This window comes from Stegostoma tigrinum, chromosome 34 (genome assembly GCF_030684315.1).
Source record: "Stegostoma tigrinum isolate sSteTig4 chromosome 34, sSteTig4.hap1, whole genome shotgun sequence".
In the NCBI taxonomy this organism is placed as follows: Eukaryota; Metazoa; Chordata; class Chondrichthyes; order Orectolobiformes; family Stegostomatidae; genus Stegostoma; species Stegostoma tigrinum.
This window is the reverse complement of record NC_081387.1, coordinates 11,062,827-11,087,244: the sequence shown is the minus strand read 5'-3', so window position 1 is coordinate 11,087,244 and position 24,418 is coordinate 11,062,827. Positions and strand designations below refer to the sequence as shown.

Sequence of the window (24,418 nt, the reverse complement as noted above, 5' to 3'; positions counted from 1 at the left end):
GAAATTGGCCGTTGTTGGTATTGAATACTAAGGCTGTTGCAGTGATGCCATCATCATGGGGGCTGCTGGTATAGAGTGCCGAAATGTCCGTTGTGACAAGGAATACTCCTTGTTCAACTGGTCCATGGGTAATGAGTTTCTGTAAGAAATCTGTAGTGTCATGACAGAAGCTGGGAGTTCCCGGTACAATGGGTTTCAAGATGCCCTTGCCATAGCCAGAGACTTTCTCACACAGAGCCCCATTGCCTGATATGATGAGATGTTCAGGTGTGTTGTCTTTGTGTATCTTCAGAAGGCAGCAGAAATCCACTATGTGATTTCTAGCAGATACTCATGTGACTCAGCCAACGCTGCCTATCTCATATGCTGCAGGCAAGGATGCCCGAGGCATGGTATATTGGCAAAAAATGCAGGCGCTACGACAATGGATGAACTGGCACTGTGAAACAATCGCCACACAGGAGCAGTGGTGCAACACTTCAGCAGTCAAGGGCATTCAGCCTTGGATCTTTGCGTAAATGTTCAGTTCTGGGCGCCCTATTATAGGAAAGATGTGGATGCTTTGGAGAGGGTTCAGAGGAGGTTTACCAGGATGCTGCCTGGACTGGAGGGCTTATCTTATGAAGAGAGGTTGACTGAGCTCGGTCTCTTTTCATTGGAGAAAAGGAGGAGGAGAGGGGACCTAATTGAGGTATACAAGATAATGAGAGGCATAGATAGAGTTGATAGCCAGAGACTATTTCCCAGGGCAGAAATGGCTAGCATGAGGGGTCATAGTTTTAATCTGGTTGGTGGAAAGTATAGAGGGGATGTCAGAGGCAGGTTCTTTACGCAGAGAGTTGTGAGAGCATGGAATGCGTTGCCAGCAGCAGTTGTGGAAGCAAGGTCATTGGGGACATTTAAGAGACTGCTGGACATGTATATGGTCACAGAAATTTGAGGGTGCATACATGAGGATCAATGGTCGGCACAACATTGTGGGCTGAAGGGCCTGTTCTGTGCTGTACTGTTCTATGTTCTATGTTCTAAGAATGTCTTCAGAATCCACAACAATGCAGTCGCTGAGTCGAGGCTCTTAGCCAAGCTTGATACACATGAGAACATCGTCAACTGGGATCTTGGGTTCATGTCGCACTACAGGTGGCCCACCACAATATACACTTACACATATGCACAATCACACACACACACACACACAAACACACCGGGGTGAATTTGCATTTATAGATTTATATTTGCAAATACATTCTATTTTGTTCAAAAAGCACACAATTTGTAGACTGTCAGTCAATGTGGCGTTTTATAAATTCCTACTTTATAAATCTGACTATAAGTCGAAACACAAGCAGATTCTAAACAGGGCTTCAGACCTCACATGCATTATCTGACCTGAGATGTCACCTCCTCTTTGATAAAATCTTTACTTATCTATGGGCAGAAATTTGGGGATTTGCATATTAGTGAATCAAAAGCTGTATCTCCTTTCCAACTGATTAAATATTTAAAAGCATCTTAGGTCTGGTCAATTCACACCAGTGTATGAGCCTTTGATCTTTTACTTACAAATTCTGTGCCTTTTTGCTTTCTCTCTCACAAAAATCTGAAGAAGGAAAGAGTCTCCAAAAACTTGTGTTTTCAAGCAAACTTGTTGGTCTATAACCTGGTTTTTTTGATCTTGTCCACTCCGGTCCAACTCTGGCACCTCCACATCATACCACAAAAAATACCGAACAAAATAAGTCAATAGTAACCAGGGTGAAAAGTCTCCTCTGGATGGAGTCATAGCTTACACAAAGATTGTCTTTGTTGGAGATCAATCCTCTCTGCTCCAGGACAGCACTATAGGAAATGCACAGGGTGATGAATCTACTTGCTCACTTAGAAGTCTTTAATGCATTATTCTCCCTCCTTTAAAGTTATTTAGTTCTGCAAATTACAGTAGTGCTGCATTGTTCTCATTGCATTAAAGACTTCTTAGTGAGCAAGTAGATTCATCACCCTGTGCATTTCCTATAGTGCTGTCCTGGAGCAGAGAGGATTGACCTCGAATAAAGACAATCCTTGTGTAAGCTATGACTCCATCCAGAGGAGACTTTTCACCCTGGTTACTATTGACTTATTTTGTTCGAGCTCTGTGATGCCATGCTCAGTCAAATGCTGATTTGGTGTGATGGGCATTCAGTCTCACATCACCTGTTGTAATAAGATTTTGCATCCATCTTTGGAGCAAGGCTGTAATGTGGTCAGGAAATACCAGGCCCCAGCGAAACCCAGGCTGAGTTTTGGTGAAATTGATAGCACTGTCAATGACATACTCCCATCATTTTCTGATAATGGAGAGTACATTGCTCTGGTGGGTAACTGGCTGTGTTGGAATAGTACAGCCTTTTGTGGACAGCTCACACTTGGAAGCAATTTTCACATTACTGTGTATGATAGCTGTCTGACTAGGGATGTGAAAAGTTATGGAGTACAGGTCCTCAGGATTGCTGCCAGGATATTTTCAGGACCCGTAGCCTCTGCTGCCGTTTCAGCCGTTTCTCATCTCACGCAGAGTGAATCAGACTCATGACAAAATGGGATTGTGGGGATCTGCTGAGGCAAATCTCATCCTGTCAGCACTTGATTCTTCACCGTTTTGTTTTGCTCTGGTGTGCTGAGTTCCATATCAGATAGAAGAGTGAAAATCTGATCGAACTGTTTATGTAGTTAATATGATTTGACTGTTTAAACACAGAAAAACTAAAGCCTGCGGCACGTTGTAAAACGCAGGTCCAAGAGACTGAATTGTCTCCGCCTGTTCCAAAAAGTTTCTCGAAGGCAACTTGCAGCTCGGCTCATTCTCCCGGCAACCGATGATAGGTTTGGGAGTATTTATCTGATTGGGTTGTTCGCATTCTTGGGGAAGTGAATTTTCAATTTTCTTTCGGAGTCTATTATGTAAAGAGCCTTTTAATTTTGATTGAGTCCAAACGGTATCAAGGTGTTTGAGTGAACAGGAGCAGAGTTTTAATATCGGTCCAGACGCAGCTCACAGATTGAGACACTCCGCTGGAAAATGACTTCTCACGAATTTCCAGATGATGTCAAAATGATCGGACTGATAGTGCTGGGGCTTTTGTGTGGAGAGCTCTCTGCAGGTAAGTAATGGGGATGTGAGGGGAGGAGAACCAGGCTGGGTGCTGGGGCATTAGTCCTCAATCCGTGGGCATTGGGGTGTAAGGGCCGACAGTGCTGTTCTGTACTGGGGATGTTACTCTGGACTATGTTCCTGTCAGAATGGTTTATGGGGCTGTGATTTATCTGACTTCATGTTTTCACCTTCAATCGATCCGTTGTTACACACAGGATGCCTGACACTGGTGTTTCTGTCGGTCAGCCAGGGATCCCCGATATGACCAGATTAACAGTCCCAGTCAGGGAACTTATATTAACTGAGGTCCACCTGGCTGACCTCTTTACAATCACCACATTCCTCACCCTCTGAGTCAGAGAACATAGACAGGTTCTCTTTTTTTGTAGCTCCTCCTGAGGCATTTTAACACCAGGACAGTTTTTTTCAACCCTGCCACAGATATGTGCGACATATAAGGTGCAGTAGTACACCTCCCGAGCCTAGAGGATCTTGGAAGAAATGTGTTCTCTTCCTTGTGCTGTGTTGCGGCAGTGACATCCACCATGTCCATTTCAGATTTTGAGATCGCTTCAACACTTGACAGAGAGGGAGAACCCACGGGTTCTGGATCAGTCAGAAAATCTGTGAAGGATCCAGGCACAATTTGGACCCAGAGATAGTAGGAACTGCAGATGCTGGAGAATCTGAAGAAGGCTCTCGGCTTTCCTGCTCCTCTGGTGCTGCTTAGCCTGCCGTGTTCATCCAGCTCTACACCTTGTTATCTCACATTTTGGACCCATACTGTTTTGTGAGTTAGCAGCATTCATATGGTCCCTGTGCGTGGTCAGGGCTGACGCACCTGCCCAAACTTTAGACCTGACCACATGCCTACTATGGCTTTTGCCCATGCAGGACCATTCCCATGGTTTCTACTCTAAGCTTCGTCCCCTGAAGTAAACTGTTTCTCTTGCTTAGCAGAGTCTTGTGTCTGGCATTGCCATTCTGATGCCATTTCACTCTCCCCCTCAAGTCAAAAAGATCGGTTTTAACGTGGTGAGGAGTCTTCTCTGCATCAGCAACCCTGCTGGAGCTATTCTTGTAGTTGCATGAATGTTATATAATCAAATAGGAGCTGGGACAGTTTGGTTTCTATCGATGCTGCAGGCTGTTTCTTTAAACATGCTTTTAGCATTCGGGCTGCTGTTTCTGCTGGACTACTGGATGATGAATGGTGTGAATCTATTCTTGTATGTAAAATACCATTTGCTTTTAGGACATGCTTAAATTTCTTGCTGGTAAAAGGGCCCTACGACCAAACCTCCAGGGGTCCATGTTTTACAATAGATGGGCACAATCTTTCCATCACCATGTTTTCACGTTCAACCACTTTGAGTAGGTGACCACATTAATTAAAAACATTAAGCCCATTAAGGATCTGCATAGCTGAGTTGTAACCAAGCTCAGGATTTACCCGGCCAATTCCACAACTGTGGGCGAGCTGCTGGTAGCTTTTGTCCTGGTTGGCAATCTGGTCCACCAACTATGCTGGCGTCCAATCCAGGCCATCAGACAAAATATCGGGCTAACATCTTCATTTTGGTAACAGCTGAATGACCCTGGTGGAGTTCAGCCAGTATCTGGCAGCGACCTTTGCTCCAAGCAATCACTTCTGCTCCCCATTATAATATGCCATCCTCTACTGTGATCTAGGTTCTCTATGTCCAAAAGAGATTTCAATTCTGATTATGATGGCCCTTTGGTTTCCCCCATCACCACCAGTTTTCTCAGTGTTTCCAGGAATGGGTCTTTCTCCATCCGAAGTCTGATGTTGTCAGCAGTAATTCGAAGTGTGCCCAAAAAATTTATTATCCCACAGAGATACCACCAATGGTGTGTCTGCCAGTGGGAGGTGACTCAGCGCATCCACATTTGCCACTGGGCTCCTGAATGGTGTTCCAACTTCACACACTCAGAATTTGGCCTGAAGCTATGGGCTGCACTGCCTTGTTCTCTTTAATTAGAACCAGCAGGGGCTTTTGATCCATTGTTATTACAAATTTGTCTCTAAAGGTATTGGTGGAATTTCCTGACTGTGAATATGACTGTGAAACCATCCTCCACTATCTGGGTGTATTTATGCTCTGTATTAGCCAAAATCTGTTTCTATTTTTATCTGTCAGCCAGGAATTCCAGATTGGACAAGATTAACAGCCCCAATCAGGGAATTCATATTCTGTGAATCGAGCTGTTACAATCACTACAAATGGGTTAATAAAATATCTTTGAAAGGCTTATTTTACCTAATTGATTCATATTTAGTTATCTCCAATTAGTCTAACTGTCGAAGAGTCATTGATTAACTCAGATATTGTTTAATTATGATTGGTTTCTGACTCACACAACATTTTTCTATGCTTCTGAATACTTCTTCCAATAGTCATACATTAGAACTCAGCACAAAATTTCCAAATCTATCTGTTGCATAATAATAAGCACATGAGATGTCCATCTCTGTGGCGCAAGTGGTTAGCGGGTTCTGCTATTAACTGAAAGGATGGTGGTTCGAGCCCAGCTGGGGATGCTGCAATTGCTACTTTGGGGTAGCACGGTGGCTCAGTGGTTAGCACTTCTGCCTCACTGCACCAGGGGCCGGGTCTGATTCCACCCTCAGGTTACTGTCCGTGTGGAGTTTGCACGTTCTCCCTGTGTCTGCGTGGGTTTCCTCCCAGTGGTCTGGTTTCCTCCCACAGTCCGAAGATATGCAGATTAGACGGATTTGCCATGCTAAATTTCCCAAGGTGTTCTGGGAAGTGCAGATTTGGTGGGCTATAGGTAGGTGGGTTTCCAGACAAGTGGGAAGTATTCCATCACACATTTGACTCGTTTTGTAAAGGGTGTTTGTTTCTGAAATTGTTAACGCTGACAGAATTAAGTTCCATCCAAAACACTGATGTTAGAAGGGACTGGCTGGGGAGAAGAACAAATATTCTTCCAGGAGATAAACTGATCAAGGCTGCCTCATAGTCTTATTAATTTCCTTAGCTTAAAGTGCTCAGAGAGACTGACCATGAACCATTGTACTCCATATTAGGTAGGAAAGATTGAGTAATGATTGTGGATACAGAGATTCCGACTGTGAAAAGTGTAGTTTACCTATGAGACACAAAACGTGCAGGCATGCTACTGGTAGTACTGGATACACAATCCAGAGATATGATTGACATATTTACAGCACATGGTTAGGAATTTTTTCACGACATTAGATTCTATATTAAGCTCACAAGAAGTGCATAGGCACATACCATGCCCAACAGGTACAGCAGGAAGAAAAGAATGATTGACAATATCATTTGTCAGTATTGTGTTGGAGGCTTGGTTTCTCAACCTACTTTGGCATCAATTGCAACTCACAAACAAAATAAATTTTGATTAGATTAGATTTATAGTCATATGTACTGAAATATAGCAAAAAGTACTGTTTTGCACGCTATTCACAAAGAGTCACCACTCTCTGATGCTAGAATCAAGTTTCAGCTTTGCTTCACAGAGAATCCAGAGTACAATTTGTGAGAGACTGTTGAGAATTAACACGTAGAGTCAGATCTCAGCAATGGGGAGATACTGAGAAGAAGCACATTACTACGGAACACACAGTTTACAGACTGAGAGGGACAGTATCGGTACAGACACAACTCAGAGATTGAAGGGGCCAATATCAGTGAAGGATGCAGCTTACAGACTGAGTAAGACATTGTCAGTCCATGTCCTGTACCAAGAGGGATAGAAACAATACAAGACATGGCTGATAGCCTCGGAGAGTCAGTACGAATATTGGACGTAATGCAGAGAGTGAGACGGACAGTATCAGCACAAGATCCATCTTGCAGACTGACAGGTACAGTGTTGGTACTGGGCACATCTCCCTAACTGAGAAGGACAGAATCAGTGCAGGTCCCAGCTCACATCTGAGAGAGCCAGTACCAGTACAAGGCACAGATGACAGACAAGTAGGGCAATAGCTGTACAGGATAAAGCTCTCGGCTTGACAATGACTGTGTCAGTATAGGACACACCTCACAGACTGAAACAGCAGTATGAGTACAAGATAGGACATTGGAGGACATGGCTCACTGGGTATCAGGGTCAATATTAGTTCAGGACACAACTCACAGTTTGAGGGCCTAGGCCTGAAACGTCAGCTTTTGTGCTCCTGAGATGCTGCGTGGCCTGCTGTGTTCATCCAGCTACACACTTTGTTATCACAGTTTGAGGGGGACAGCATCAGTATAGGGCATATTTCAGACTGAGAGAGACAGTATCAATAATGTGGCTCACTGAAACACAATATATGCAGAATGCCAAAGGTAGTATTGCATACACAATCCAATGAGATGGTTGACACCCCAGCAACACAAGATGAGGAATGTGTTCATCACAATAGGTTTTTTCTGTTGAACCCACAAGGGGTGTGGTGGCAAAAACAGGTCCAACAAGTAAAACAGGAAGAAAAGAATGATCGAGAATGCCATTTGTCTGTATTCTGTTGGAGGCTTGGCTTGCTAACTAAGTTTGGCATCAACTGCATTTTGCAAGCCTAATCAACTTACAGGGTGTTTGAGGAAAGAATCAGATTTCAGCTCTGCTGCACAGACATTCAAGAAAAGATATCTGAAGAAGCATTCAGAATTAATATGTGGAGAGGGAGAGCTCACTGATTGGCAGCATGTGATTACAGAACACAGTTCACCGACCAAGAGTGACAGTGTCAATACAGGACACAGCTCACAGACTGCGAGGTCAGTGTCAATACAGGTCACGAGAGACTGAGAGGTCAGTGTTAGTATAAGACATGGCTCACAGATTGAGAGGCGCAATATATATATAGGATATAGCTCGCGCACTGGAGTGGGGAGGGACAGTGTCAGTGCAGGTCACAGCTCACAGAGTTAGAGGGACAGTCTCAGTAACTGGACACAGCTCAAAGGCTGAAACAGACAGTGTCAGTTCAGAATAGAGCTCACAGACCGAGAGCGACAGCTGTGGTCCATTACAGAAACTTGGGTAACTCAGGGATAGGAATGGTTGTTGGAAGTTCCGAGATTTAGATGCTTTAAAAGAAATAGGGAGGTGGAAAAAGAAGCGGGGGAATGGCATTGCCAGTCAGGGCTAGTAGAGCAGCGACTGAAAGGCAGTTCAAGAATGATCTGTCTACATAGTCTGGTGGAGAGCTGGATGAATACAGCAGGCCAAGCAGCATCAGAGGAGCAGGAAAGCTGACATTGTCCCGCATGCCAGACCAGTCCCCCTCCACCGACACCCTCATCCGCCAAGCCGAACTCGTCCTCACCCTCAACAACTCCTCTTTCGACTCCTCCCACTTCCTACAGACAAAGGTGGTGGCCATGGGTACCTGCACGGGCGCAAGCTATGCCTGCCTCTTTGTAGGTTATGTGGAACAGTCCCTCTTCCGCACCTACACAGGCCCCAAACCCCACCTCTTCCTCTGTTCCATTGATGACTGTATCGGCGCCACCTCTTGCTCCTCAGAGGAGCTCGAACAGTTCATCCACTTCACCAACACCTTCCACCCCAACCTCAAGTTCACCTGGGCCATCTCCAGCATATCCCTCACCTTCCTGGACCTCTCAGTCTCCATCTCAGGTAACCAGCTAGAAACTGATGTCCATTTCAAGCCCACTGACTCCCACAGCTACCTAGAATACACCTCCTCCCACCCACCCTCCTGGAAAAATTGCATCCCCTATTCCCAATTCCTCCACCTCCGCCGTATCTGCTCCCAGGATGGGGCTTTCACTCCCACACATCCCAGATGTCCACGTTCTTCAAGGAACACAACTTTCCCCCTGCAGTGGTCGAGAACGCTCTTGAGTGCATCTCTCGCATTTCCCGCAACACATCGCTCACACCCCGCCCCCGCCACAACTGCCCCCAGAGGATCCCCCTCGTTCTCACATACCACCCCACCAACCTCCGGATAAAACGCATCATCCTCCGACACTTCCGCCATCTACAATCCGACCCTATTTTTCCATCCCCACCCTTGTTTGCTTTCCAGAGGGACCACTCTTTCCGTGACTCCCTTTTCCGCTCCACACTCCCCTCCAAGCCCACCACACCCGGCACCTTCTCCTGCAACTGCAGGAAGCGCTACACTTGCCCCCACACCTCCTCCCTCACCCCCATCCCAGGCCCCAAGATGACCTTCCATATTAAGCAGATGTTCACCTGCACATCTGCCAATGTAGTATACTGTGTGTGGCTTCCTCTACATTGGGGAAACCAAGCGGAGACTTGGGGACTGCTTTGCAGAACACCTCCGCTCGGTTCGCAATAAACAACTGCACCTCCCAGTCGCAAACCATTTTAACTCCCCCTCCCATTCCTCAGATGACATGTCCATCTTGGGCCTCCTGCAGTGCCACAATGATGCCACCCGAAGGTTGCAGGAACAGTAACTCATATTCTGCTTGGGAACCCTGCAGCGCAATGGTATCAACGTGGACTTCACAAGCTTCAAAATCTCCCCTTCCTCCACAGCATCCCAAAACCAGCCCAGTTCGACCCCTCCCCCCAATGCATCACAAAACCAGCCCAGCTCTTCCCCTCCCCGCAACTGCATCCCAAAACCAGCCCAGCACGGCTCCGCTTCCCTAACCTGTTCTTCCTCTCACCCATCCCCTCCTCCCACCTCAAGCCCTACCTCCATTTCCTACCTACTAACCTCCTCCCACCTCCTTGACCTGTCCGTCTTCCCTGGACTGACCTATCCCCTCACTACCTCCCCACCTATACTCTCCTCTCCACCTATCTTCTTTTCTCTCCATCTTTGGTCTGCCTCCCCCTCTCTCCCTATTTATTCCAGAACCCTCTCCTCATCCCCCTCTCTGATGAAGGGTCTAGGCCTGAAACGTCAGCTTTTGTGCTCCTGAGATGCTGCTGGGCCTGCTGTGTTCATCCAGCCTCACATTTTATTATCCTGGATTCTCCAGCATCTGCAGTTCCCATTGTCACTGTTTCATGCCTAGACCTTCTTCAGAAAAAAATCTTAACTCTGTTACTTTTACAATAGTCATGGAAAAGAAAAGGTACATACATCAGGGCAAGGTTTATAATTGGGGGGAGGATAATTACAATTCTGTTAGGCAAGAACTGGGCAACATAAATTGGGAACAGATGCTGTCAGGGAAGAGCACTATTGAAACGTGGAGATTGTTTAAGGAGTGCATACTGCGTGTACTCGATATGTTTGTCCCTAGCAGGCAGGGAAGATGTGGTCGAGTGAGGGAGCCTTGGTTCTCAAGAGAGGTCAAAAGACTGGTTAAGAGGAAGAAGGAGGCTTATGTAAGGTTTAGGAAACAAGGAATGGAAAAGGCTCTAGAGGGATATAGGTTATCCAGGAAGGAACTGAAGAAAGGGCTTAGGAGAGCTGTAAGGGGGCATGAGAAAACCTTGGCAGATAGGACCAAGGAAAACTCCAAAGCTTCTTACATGTACGTGAGGAATAAGAGAATGACCGGAGAAAGGGTAGGGCCAATCTAGGATTGTAAAGGGAATTTGTGCACTGAGCCTAAAGAGATAGGACAGGTCCTTAATGAGTACTTTTCTTCAATATTCACAACTGAGAGGGACCTAGTTGTATAGAAGAACAGTGTGAAACAGGTTGATAGGCTTGATGAGGTCAATGTTAGTAAGGAAGATGCACTAGGAATTTTGAGAGACTTGAAGATAGATAAGTCCCCCAAGCCTGATGGGATTTATCCAACGATTCTGTGGGAAGTGAGGGAAAACATTGCAGGGCCTTTGGTGATCTGTTCATCCTCACTGTCCATGGGTATACTACTAGAAGGTTGGAGAGAGGCAAACATCATTCCCTTGTTCAAAAAGGGAATAGGGTTAACCCCAGGAATTACAGGCCAGTTTGTTTCACATCAGTGGTGGGCAAATTATTGGAACTGGCTCTGAGAGATAGGATTTGTGATCACTTGAAAAGGCACAGTTTGATTCGTGATAGTCAGCATGGATTTGTGAGGGGTAGATCATGCCTCGTAAACCTTATTGAATTCTTCGAAGAGGTGACCAAACACGTGGATGAAGGTAGAGCAGTGGATGCGGTATACATGACTTAAGTGAGGCATTTGATAAGGTTCCCCATGGTAGGCTCATGCAGAGGATAAGGAGGCATGGGATAGGGGGAAATGTGGCAGATTGGATTCAGAATTAGCTGACCCTTAGAAGAGAAAGGGTGGTAGTGGACGGAAAATATTCAGTACGGTGCTCAGTTACGAGTGGTGTACCACAAGGATCTGTTCTGGGTCCTCTTCTATTTGTGATTTTTGTAAGTGATTTGGATGTAGGAGTGGAAGAGTGGATTAGTGAGTTCGCAGATGATACAAAGGTGCGTCGAGCTGTGGATCGTGCAGAGGGCTGTTCTAGGCTACAAATGGACATCGATAGGATGCAGAGCTGGGCTGAGAAGTGGCAGATGGATTTTAACGCTGACAAATGTGACGTGATTCATTTTGGAAGGACAAAATTGAAAGCAGAATACAGGGTTAACGGAAAGATTCTTGGCAGTGTGGAGGAGCAGAGGGATCTTGGGATTCATGTCCACAGTTCCCTGAAAGCTTCCACCGAGGTGGATAGAGTTGTTAAGAAGGTGTATGCTGTGTTAGCTTTCAGTAATAGAGGGATTGAGTTCAAGGTTGGGAAGTTATGCTCCAGCTATACAAAACCCTGGTTCGGCCACATCTGGAATATTAAGACCATAAGACGTAGGAGTGGAAGTAAGGCCATTCGGCCCATCAAGTCCACTCCGCCATTGTGACAGTACTGTATTGTGTCCAGTTCTGGTCACCTCATTACTGGAAACATGTGGAAGCATTGGAAAAGGTGCAGAGGAGATTTACCAGGATGTTGCCTACAATGGAGGGAAGGTCTCACGAGGAAAGTTTGAGAGAACTAGGGATTTTCTCTTTAGAAAGAGGAAGGATGAGAGGTGACTTGATAGAGGTGTCCAAAATGATCAGAGGTAGCCAGAAACATTTTCTTAGGGTGGATGTAGCTTTTACGAGGGGGCAGAGTGAGTGGAGGTAGATATAGGGGAGTCGTCAGAGGTAGGTTCTTTACTTCGAGAGTGATCGGGGCATGGAAGGCATTGCTGGAGAGGGTAGTGGAGTCGGTCTCATTTGGGGCATTTAAGCGGCTGTTAGATAGACATATGGATGATAGTATAAGATAGAGGTGGAGATTAGACAGGCCTGAGGATTAGTGTAAAAATTCAGCACAACACCGTGGGCCAAAGGGCCTGTACTGTTCTACGGTATAGAACATAGCTCAGATTGAAAGGGAAAGAACTGATACAGGATAGCAGGCATAGGCTGAGAGGGACAGGATGAGTACAGATCCTAACTCACCACCTGAGAAGGTCAATCTCATTGCAGCGCACAGATTATAAATATAGAGGGACAGAATCAGTCCAGATCTCAGCCCATCATCTGAGAGGGTCACATCAGTACAGGACACAGCTAGCAGGCTGAAGAAGACCGTACCAATGCATGACACAGCTCATAGCTTCATAAGGACAGTTTGAGTTTGGGACATATCCGTGAGATTGAGATGGACAGTATAAGTACAGTACCAGGTCAAAAAACTCTTGGGTCATTGGCAGTGCGGGACATGTCTCACGGACTCAGAGGAACAGTATCAATACAAGCTACAAACAAAGAGGGACAGAATCAACACTAGGCACCGTTCGCAGAATCCTCTGGGCAGTATCACAATGGAATCCCACTTTGAGAATTAATATGAGCAGAGGGGCAGCTCAACAGTCGGGAGATACTGAGAGGGAGCCCGTCACTACTTTTTAACTTGTTTCTTTATTTTTCTACTTCTCTAAATAAGAATTTGTGTCTCGGTTCCTTGCACCTAAAATGGGTCTGCGCGTGGTGACAGTGTAAACTTTTCAATGTTCTCTTGTACCCTGCACCTGAGGACACCTGACCATAAAACCTAAATCTGAATCTAGATTTACAGAACACAACTGACAGACTAAGGTTTGGGAACAGACAGCAGCCATGCAGAACATGTTCCAGCTTACAGACTGAGTGGGACAGTTTTATTACAGGATGTGGACAGAAAGGGACAGATTCAATGCAGGATACAGCTCACAGATTGTTAGAGGCAATAGTTAGGAATGAGGCAACATGAGTTTAGTACACAAATCAAAGACAAGGAGAGACAACATCAATGCAAGACACAGCTTGGAGATGGTGACAGCTTCAACATTGAACACAGCTCACAGCCTGAGGTGACAATATGAGTATAAGGCACGTTACTGCAAATGAGAACAACAGTATGAGTCCAGGACACAAGTCAAGAACTGAGATGAGACAGGATTAATACAGTACACAGTTCAGTGAATGAGAGGGCCAGTATTAGCATGGGCCATAGCCCAAGTTGTGAGATGGGCAGTTTTGGAATGAGGTCAAGGACACAGACAAGAAGAGACTGTAGGCTACAGACTGACTGGGTCAGTTTCAGGACAATGAAAAGCTTACAGACTGAATGGGATAGTTTCAACGTAGAACAGGAACAGAGAGGGACAGAATCAATACTGTATACTGCTCACAGCCTGCTGGAGACAAGATCACTACGGGAGCCAGCCTACAGATTGAAAGGGCAATAAAAGCATGGGTCACGTCTCAATGACTGAGAGGAACAGTGTCGGTCCAAAACACAGTTCAGAGACTGAGAATGACAGTAACAATATAGGACACAACTCACTGAATGAGAAGGCTGGAATCCGTACAGGGCACAATTCACAGAACAAAAAGTACAGTATCAGGCCAGGGCACAGATTACAGACTTACAGGACAATACCAGCACAGGACTTAGGCTTTGATGGACAAAATCAGGACCTTATATAGCTCCCAGTCTGAGAGTGACATTGTCAGTGTAGGGCACAGCCTGTATGTGGAGATGTCATGATCAGAGCAAGACGCAGCTCAGAGTTTAATGCACACTGCACAGCCCAAAACAAGTATTAACACTAAGGTTTGGGAAGACACAGCAGCCATACAGCGGAGAGCTCAAGTATCATTGTAATGGTGTTAGTACAGGAAGCCGCTGAAAGACAAAGAGGGACAGTATCAGAACATGTCATACTCACAGACTAAAAATGACAGTATTAGGTATAGAACAGTTCTTACAGACTAAGGGGTTAGTATCAGTGCAGGACACAGCTCACTGACTGAGAGACAGCATCATTTCAGGAAATGGCATACAGATAGAGAGTGACAGCACCAATAAAAGAGATAGCTCACAGACTGAGAGCAACAGTGTCAATACAGGAAACAGCTCATAGAATGAGAGGGATAGTGTCAGCACAAGAGACAGCTCACAGCCTGAGAGGAATACTGCCAGTGTAGAATGTTGCTCACAGCCTGAGAGGAATACTGCCAGTGTAGAAAGTTGCTCACAGCCTGAGAGGAATACTGCCAGTGTAGAAATGTGCTCACAGACTGAGAGGAATACTGCCAGTGTAGAATGTTGCTCACAGCCTGAGAGGAATACTGTCAGTGTAGAATGTTGCTCACAGCCTGAGAGAAATACTGCCAGTGTAGAATGTTGCTCACAGCCAGAGAGGAATACTGCCAGTGTAGAATGTTGCTCACAGCCTGAGAGGAATACTGCCAGTGTAGAATGTTGCTCACAGCCTGAGAGGAATACTGCCAGTGTAGAATGTTGCTCACAGCCTGAGAGGAATACTGCCAGTGTAGAATGTTGCTCACAGCCTGAGAGGAATACTGCCAGTGTAGAAATGTGCTCACAGACTGAGAGGAATACTGCCAGTGTAGAATGTTGCTCACAGACTGAGAGGAATACTGCCAGTGTAGAATGTTGCTCACAGCCTGAGAGGAATACTGCCAGTGTAGAAATGTGCTCACAGACTGAGAGGAATACTGCCAGTGTAGAAATGTGCTCACAGCCTGAGAGGAATACTGCCAGTGTAGAATGTTGCTCACAGACTGAGAGGAATACTGCCAGTGTGGAACGTTGCTCACAGACTGAGAGGAATACTGCCAGTGTAGAATGTTGCTCACAGCCTGAGAGGAATACTGCCAGTGTAGAATGTTGCTCACAGACTGAGAGGAGTACTGCCAGTGTGGAACGTTGCTCACAGACTGAGAGGAATACTGCCAGTGTAGAATGTTGCTCACAGACTGAGAGGTGCGATATTGATATAGGACACAGCTCACTGACTAAGGTGGAGTGTCAGTATAATTTACAGATAGAGCAGAGCAGTATTAATATGGCACATGGAAGTCGAGGGCTAGAATCAATAGTGGACACAAATCACAGAATGCTTGGGACTGTCAGGCCCAACTCACAGATTGAATTGACTCTGTATCAATATAGGATATGGACAGAGAGGGATACGTTCATCAATAACTTTCACAAACTGGGAAGGGTATTTTCAGTAAGGACACAGCTTCCAGACTGAGACGGACAGTGCCAAGACAGGACATGGACAGAATACGACAGATTCAATACAGGACTTGGCTCAATAGGGGCAATAGACTGGATTGAGACACTAATAGTACAGTACACAGAGCAGAGTTGGAGAAGGATAGTATCAGCACAGGACACTGTTGACAGTGAGTGTGCCAGTACAGGACATACCTTATAGACTGAGTGGGACAGTATTAATACCAGACAGGATTGAAGGACAGAAACTATTCAGGACAATGCTCACAGTCTGACGGGACAATATGGGTACAAGACACATCACGTCAAGTGAGTAGTATAGTACAGGTCCAAGACATAACTCACTGACTGAGAATGATAAAATTAGGACAGAGCACATCTACACTTTGAGAGGACCCGTATCAGAACAGGGCCCAGGCCACTAAAAGTGAGGAATTATGTCAGATCAGGACAAATCTCATTGACTGAGAGTGACAGTATCAATATAAGACACAGAGTGCAAAAGAATTAATAGATAACACATCTCACAAACTGCGGGGGCAATATCACTGCAGATCTCAGCTCACAAACTGAAATGAGATACAATCAATACGGGACACAGCCCTCAGACTGAAGTATCAGGACAGGCCCAAGCTCAATGACTGAGAGGGATTGAGTCAGTACTTACCCCAGATGACCATATGAGAGCTACACTATCGGTACAGGACACAGCGCTCAGACAGAGAGGCACAATATCAGTCCAGGACACAGATCACATACTGAGAGGACAACGTCAGCACAGGACACCCATTTGGGGTGGCCCTGTGGCTCAGTAGTTAGCACTGCTGCCTCACAGTGCCAGGAACCCAGGTTCAATTCTGTCCTCTTTGTGTAGTTTGCACATTCTCCTCATGTCTGCCTGGGTTTCCTCTGGTGCTCTGGTTTCCTCCAACAGTCCAAAAATATGCATGCTAGGTGGATTGGCTGTGCTAAATTGGCCTGTAGCGTTCAGGGATGTGTAGATTATGTGGGCTATAGGAGGGTGAGTCTGGATGGGATGCTTTGAGGTTTGGTGTGGTCTTGTTGGGCTGAAGGGCCTGTTTCCACACTGTAGGGATTGTATGATCTATGATCTCACAAACAGAGAGTGATAGTATCAATACTGGTCCAAGCTCACTGAATGAGAGGGACAGAATTAGCACTGATCCCAGCTCACCAACTAAGTGTCAGTTTCAGTACAGGACTCAATTACTGACTGAGTGGAGCAGTATCTAAGGGGATGCAATGGCCTAGTGGTATTATCATTGGAATGCTAATCCAGAGACCCAGCTAACATTCTGGGGACTCGGGCTTGAATCTCACCACACAGATGGCAGAATTTGAATTCAACAAATATCTGGAATTAAGACCCAAATGATGACCATGAATCGATTGTTGGAAAAACCCATCTGGTTCACTAATGACCTTTAGGGAAGGAAACTGTCAGTCTGGCCCACATGTGGCTCCAGACCCATAGCAATGTGGCTGACTCTTAATTGGCCTCTGGGCAATTAGGGATGGACAATAAGTGGTTCCTAGCCAGCGCTGTTGTCATCCTGTGAATGAATAAAGAAGCATCAGTGCAGAGTAGAGCTCCCAGACTGAGAGGGACAGTTTCATTTCAGGACACTGCTCATAGTCTGTGAGGGGTAATATGGAAACCAGCTCACACTGAGACAAATGAGACATGAGACAATATCAGTACAGAAGACAGATCAGAGACTGAGAGGGACAGAATCTGCACAGGACAAGCTGACAGCCTGAGGGGACAGTATGAGTACTGGACATATTACAGCAAATGAGTTAGACAGTACAATTGCAGTACACAGAGAGAGAGAGAAATAGAATTAGTACAGGACAACAACTCTCACCCCTCTAGGGTCTATATCAATGCAGGACCCAGCTCACAGTCTGAGAGGACCATATCAGCACAGGACACAGATTACAAAAGTGAGGGAAGTGTCAGTACAGGACACAGTTCAGAGACTGGGAGGGCTGATAGCAGTATAGGAAACTGAATAGAAGGGACAGCAACAGTAAAAGGACATAACTGTCCGAATGAGAGCTACAGCATCAGTGCAGCACCCAACTCATATGTGAAGACAACATCAGCAATGCAAAACACAACTTAAAGTCTGAGATGATAGTATCAGTTCAATGCACAGTGCACAATCTGAGACAAGCATTAGTACTGAAGGACTGGGAAGAGACAGCAGCAGTACATTCAGTTCAAACTTGGAGTTCATTACATTGAAAAGATTGGCAGCAGGATGACTTAAGCAGTTAACAGTTAGAAAGATAAAGCAAGGGAATACATGATGAATGGTGGGACCCGGGCAACATCAAAGTCAGAGGGATCTTGTGTGTATGCCCACCAGTCCCCTTTAAGATATCAGAATAGGTGGATAAACTGGTTAAGAAGGCATTATAGATACTTGGCTTTATTTACTGAGGTATAGAATTTAAGTGAAAGGAGGTGATGCTGCAAGTGTATATTTCATTACTTAGCCCACAGCTGGAGTACTATGTCCACTTCTGGAAGCCATATTATAGGAGGGATGTGATTGAACTGCAGAGGGTGCAGAGAAGATTTACCAGATCTATGGACTTTCACTTATGAAGCGAGATTGGACATACAGGGGTTGTTTTCCCTACGGCAAAGAAAACTGAGAGGGACATGATTGAGATGTATAAAATTATAAGGGACATAGACAGGGTAGACAGGAAGAAACTGTTCCCCTTTGAATGGACATTTTCACTCAGAGACTAGTAGGAATCTGGAACTCACTGCGATTAAGGGTAGTCCAGGCAGAAGCCTGAATAACATTTAAGAAGGATTTAGATGTGTACTTGTGGTGCCAAGGTATAAAAGTGCAGGAAGGGCCAAAGGCAGCAAAATGGGATTTGAACAGTGTACTTGTTTGAGGACATTATGAGCACAGTGGACAATGGGTCCCTGCCTGGATGTTCTGTACCTGGATTTCTAGAAAGCATTCAACAAGGTGCTTCACAAAAGACTACTGAAAAGAGAAAGGTGTATGCATAATGTATTGGAGTCATAGAGATGTATGGTAAGGAAACAGACCCTTCTGTCCAACTCATCCATGCCAACCAGATATCCTAAATAAATGTTGTCCTATTTATCAGCATTTGGCCGATATCTCTCTAAACCCTTCATATTCATATACTCATCCAGATGACTTTTAAATGTTATAATTGTACCAGTCTCCACCACGCATGCCATACACACACCATCATCTGCATGAAAAGTTGCCCCTTGGGTCCCTTTTAAATCTTTCCCCTGTCACCTTAAACCTGTGCCCTCTAGTTTTGGACTCCCATACCCTGGAGAAAAGAGTTTGTCCATTCACTCTATCTATGCCCCTCATGATTTTATAAGCCTCTATAAGGTCACCCTTCAGCATCTGACACTCCAGAGAAAATAGCTCCAGCCTGTTCAGCCTCCCTCTACAGTTCAAAGCCTCCAACATCTTTGGCAACATTCTTGTAAATCTTTTCTGAACCCTTCCAAGTTTCACAGTATCCTTCTTATCGCAGGGAGACCAGAATTGAATGCAGTATTCCAAAACTGACCAATGTCCTGTACAGCTGCAACATGACCTCCCAACTCCTATACCTATTGCACTGACCAATAAAGGCAAACACACCAAACGCCTTCTTCACTATCCTATCTACCTGTGGCTCCACTTTCAGGGAACTGCATTCCAAGGTCTCTGTTCAGCAACACTCTCATGACCTTACAATTTAGTGTTTATGTCCTGCCCTGATTTATTTGCCTTTCCAAATGCAGCACTTCACATTTATCTAAATTAAACTTGATCTGCCATTCCTCAGCCCACTGGCACACCTGACCAAGATATTAGCATGGACGGAAGATTGGTTAACTAATAGAAATCAAAGGGTGAGGAGTAAATGGGCATTTTTCTTGTTGGCGATCAATGACTAATTGTGTATCTCAGGGATCAGTGTTGGCACTGCAACTGTTTACATTTATGTACATGATTTAGAGTTGGGGACCAAGTGTAATGTATCAAAATTTTGCAGACGACACAAAAAAATCTGTCAAAAACTCAACAGTACAATCATCACCAAGGCCTGCTCTTTGCCAAATGCTGGATTAATCACTGTTGAGGAAAGATACATTGACTTTTGGAGAAAATTATTGAAAACTACTTACTGAAATTGCCGACAATCATCATGAATGGTCACCAGCAAATACTCCATAATGAATATGATTGTGCACCTAGGAAATTCCATGTTACTGATCGTGGGTTCTATGACTGCTTGCATGGGTGATGATCCCAAACCTTGTGTTGAATCCCGTTGGCAGACTTGGCAGGCTCCTTCTGGCCAATAGCTGCTCTTGAAAAATTGTGTCCCTTCATACCATAGGTTCCTTGAAATCAGTTTCTTCTGAAAGAGGGTCCCACATCTGTTGACATCTGTTTGCTTTTCTCTAGAGATGTTTCCAGGGATGCTTCTTTCATCCTCCTCTCGCTCAAGTTCCTTCCTTGTAACTGGGCACCTGCTTGTATTTTGCGCTCCAAATTCCAAAAATAATTAGAATGACATTGTTCCTTCATGGACAAAACTGAAGTATTGCAAGAGATTAAAAATACAGTTCAATTCAACAGCATTTCTTGGCTCTTTTCTCAGCGTAATGGATTGACCAATGAGTGTCAAGCTGCCTTGTTTAACTCTCTAAACAAAGCTTTGAGGTGAATGGTCAATCAGCATTAATAGGTGCATTCTCCATGGATATAGCTCTATCTGCATTTAATATCTCTAGCTATCTGCCTATTCTCCAAAGCCTTTAACCCCCAAGTACATCAAAAATCCATCTAACTCAGCTTTGAATGTTTTCATGTCCATGGAAACATGAAGGATATTGCAAGTGTTAAAATTGGTACTTCGCTCTTGTTGAAAAAAAAACTGACTGCTGCATTTTAAAATGGTTTCCACAGATCATATGACTTACAAAGTGATCATGGTTGTGAAGCTTTTTACAGTGGATTACAGAGTGACTTAGGAAAGACAGTTTCTTACCTGTTATTGTGTGAAGATACTGAAAAAAGACATTGAAACAAGAAGAGATCAGACCCCGTTCTCTGCCCCTGACCTATTCTGCCAGGGATGCAAAAACTATTGATAATCAAGGGCAGGTTCAATGGATTGATCAGGGAGATGCAAACTCCAATGTGACGATGAATAAGCTCATTAATGACCAGCCATTATCCGGTTGATGGCCAGTTACATTTGATAGAAATTTCTTTAGATTTCAAGACCATTAATTACATATTCTGAACTTCTGAATCAGTTTGTTACCAGCAGCTAAGTAAATAATAGACTCTGCAGGTTAACAACTAGGTCTGCCTGAAAGTTTGTGCCTCAACCCTTTCTTCTGAACATTATGGCATTCATTTGAAAATCAAACTCTTCTTGTGTCTACAAACATTGTCAGAAACTGCCATTTTCATCTTGTTGCGTTCTTTCCAACTGGAAAGAATGCCCTAATCTTTTCTGATCATAGATTCTTGGTTGCTGAACCTCAGAAAAGCACTCAAATTTGTTGGTGGAAAGGGCCAAGAAGTCCCCTATGAGGTTTAATGTAGAACAGTGGAGAATTACATGTTTTGACAAGAAGAATGTGAAAAGACAAAGTAAACTTTTAATTTCTAAACCCTATGCAGGATCAGAGAGACCAGGAATATAAATATAAACAAAAAATGTTGGTCGGAGATAATGGGAACTGCAGATGGTGGAGAATCCGAGATAACAAAGTGTGGAGCTGGATGAATACAACAGGCCAAGCAGCATCTTAGGAGCACAAAAGCTGACGTTTTGGGCCTAGACCCTTCATCAGAAAAGGGGGATGGGGAGATGACTCTGAAATAAATAGGAAGAGAGGGGGAGGCAGACTGAAGATGGATAGAGGAGAAGATAGGTGGAGAGGGGAGCATGGAGGGGGAGGTAGGGAGGGGATAGGTTAGTCTGGGGAGGAGGGACAGGTCAAGGGGGTGGGATGAGGTTAGTAGGTAGGAAATGGGGGTGCGGCTTGAGATGGGAGGAGGAGATAGGTGAGAGAAAGAACAGGTTAGGCAGGCGGGGATGAGCTGGGCTGGTTTTGGGATGCAGTGGGGGGAGGGGAGATGGTTCAGAAAATGGTTAAAGATGTGGATGGAATTCTGGCTTTATAAACAGAGGTATGGAACGTAAAGGGAGGTCTCTCTCAGTATTCACTTGGAGTTTTGTGATTGATATTGAGGAATTCATGCCCCACTGTTTTTGTCTCTGTGTTTCAGACACTCACTCTGTCCGGTATTTTGCCACTGGCATGACTCCAATTCCCAGTTTCCCAGAGTTTGTGCTTGTTGGTTATGTGGATGGGGTCCAGTTTGTTATGTACGACAGTGATCGGAAAGAGCTAATCCCCCGGGAACAGTGGATGGTGGAGAGTGAGGGGCCTGAGTTGTGGAAAAGGAAACTATTCCTCATTCAGAAGCGGGAGGATGTTTTCAGACACTATTTTCCAATAGTGATGTCACTGACCAACCAGACAGACGGTGAGTGCTCAGCTGTCCACCACTCTAGATCTTCCTGTATAGTCAGGGGGTTTGGGATGGAATGGGGAGAAATCAGGCGTGGATCAGGATTGGGGATCCAGAAGCTGATTGGCAGTGTTTGTGGGTCTGATAGCCTTGGTCTCCCACTGTGACTGTCTCTAATTGTGTTCCGGATTGACAGGGATTCACACATTGCAGATGATGATCGGTTGTGATCTGAGGGACAATGAGATGGTGAGTGCTGTCAATCAATATGGGTGGGATGGACAAGGCATTATCAGTTTCGATAAGGATCATGTCGTGTGGGTGACCCAAGTCCCCTGGGCGGACAGCATCAAAAACAACTTGGACCAGGATAAGTTCAACAACCAGCAATGGAAGCATTTTTTGGAGGTGGAGTGTGTTGAGTGGCTGAGGAAATACCTGGAATATGGACAGAGAGAACTGAGTGTAGGTGAGTAAGGGGCAACTGAGTAAACTGGGGCGGGGGGGGGGGCATTCAGTGAATAAGGGGAAAAATAATAGTCATTCTCTCTATCTTGATGCTCCTGCACTCACTCCTCTTCCTCTCTCCCTCAGTTGCCCCCATCGTGTCCCTTACCCGTCTGGGCAATTCCAACCAGCTGTCCTGTCTCGTTACTGGGTTTTACCCCCAAGCCATCGAGGTGACCCTGTGGAGGGATGGAGTATTGGTTGATGAGACACTGTCCACTGGAATCTTACCCAATCATGACAGGACCTACCAGATCCGGAAATGGATGGAGTTTGATCCGGTGGATCAGGCTGAGTATTCCTGTCAGGTGGAACACAGCGGGCTGGAGGACAAGCTGGTAGTGATTTACGGTAAGACCTTTTCTCACTATTAGAGAGGAGTCAGACCCAGAGCACAGGAGGGAGGATCAGTGCCGAGCTGCCAGTCCAGAGAAGCAGATTCCATGATGCGCAGGCAGGGAAACTAAAATTGCGTTTTGATGTTAAAGTGCTTACAACATTTATAAGGGATAGTAATTGAGTCAGCATATCCTGAAATGCTACAACTGGTACTCACAGAATGTTTAAATTCTTTGTGGAGGTAGCCCAGAATGGGTGAATTGGTTTATGAGGAAACATTGCACAGATTGGGCTTGTTTTCCACTGGAGTTAGGTAAGTGAGAGGTGATTTGACTGACGTGTATAACATTGTGAACAGTTCTTGACAAGGTGCATCTGGAAAGGACGCTTCTTCTTATAGAACATAGAACATTGCAGCACAGTACAGGCCTTTCGGTCCTCGATGTTGTGCCGACCTGTCATACCAATCTCAAGCCCATCTAACCTACACTACTCCATGTACGTCCATATGCTTGCCCAATGACGACTTAAATGTACCTAAAGTTGGTGAATCTACTACCGTTGCAGGCAAAGCGTTCCATTCCCTTACTACTCTCTGAGTAAAGAAACTACCTCTGACATCTGTCCTATATCTTTCACCCCTCAATTTAAAGCTATGCCCCCTCGTGCTCGCTGTCACCATCCTAGGAAAAAGGCTCTCCCTATTCACCCTATCTAACCCTCTGATTATTTTATATGTTTCAATTAAGTCACCTCTCAACCTTCTTCTCTCCAATGAAAACAGCCTCAAGTCCCTCAACCTTTCCTCGTAAGACCTTCCCTCCGTACCAGGCAACATCCTAGTAAATCTCCTCTGCACCCTTTCCAAAGCTTCCACATCCTTCATATAATGCGGTGACCAGAACTGTACACAATACTCCAAGTGCGGCTGCACCAGAGTTTTGTACAGCTTCACCATAACCTCTTGGTTCCAGAACTCGATCTCTCTATTAATAAAAGCTAAAACACTGTGTGCCTTCTTAACAGCCCTGTCAACCTGGGTGGCAACTTTGAACGATCTGTGTACATGGACACCGAGATCTCTCTGCTCATCTACACTGCTAAGAATCTTACCATTAGCCCTGTACTTTGCCTTCTGGTTACTCCTACCAAAGTGCATCACCTCACACTTACCTGCATTAAACTCTATTTGCCACCTCTCAGCCCAGCTCTGCAGCTTATCTATGTCTCTCTGCAACCTACAGCATCCTTTGTCACTATCCACAGCTCCACCGACCTTAGTGTTGTCTGCAAATTTACTAACCCATCCTTCTATGCCCTCATCCAGGTCATTTATAAAAATGACAAACAGCAGTGGACCCAA

At 45.2% G+C, this 24,418-nt stretch overlaps 1 protein-coding gene across 3 annotated transcripts in view; it reads left to right on the top strand.

Moving 5' to 3' along the window:
- Positions 1-2,787: 2,787 nt before the first annotated feature.
- Positions 2,788-24,418, top strand: part of LOC125446295 (class I histocompatibility antigen, F10 alpha chain-like) — a 38,458-nt gene continuing 16,827 nt past the window's right edge. The window contains exons 1-4 of one of the 3 annotated variants that reach the window (XM_048519773.2): positions 2,788-3,140; positions 21,964-22,224; positions 22,406-22,678; positions 22,804-23,067. In XM_048519773.2, the coding sequence (XP_048375730.2) occupies positions 3,059-3,140; positions 21,964-22,224; positions 22,406-22,678; positions 22,804-23,067 (880 nt within the window). In that variant the 5' untranslated portion in view covers positions 2,788-3,058. Of the gene's footprint in view, positions 3,141-7,725; positions 7,946-21,963; positions 22,225-22,405; positions 22,679-22,803; positions 23,068-24,418 lie in introns of those variants that run through there. The other 2 variants (XM_059639586.1, XM_059639585.1) reach the window with 2 other exon arrangements.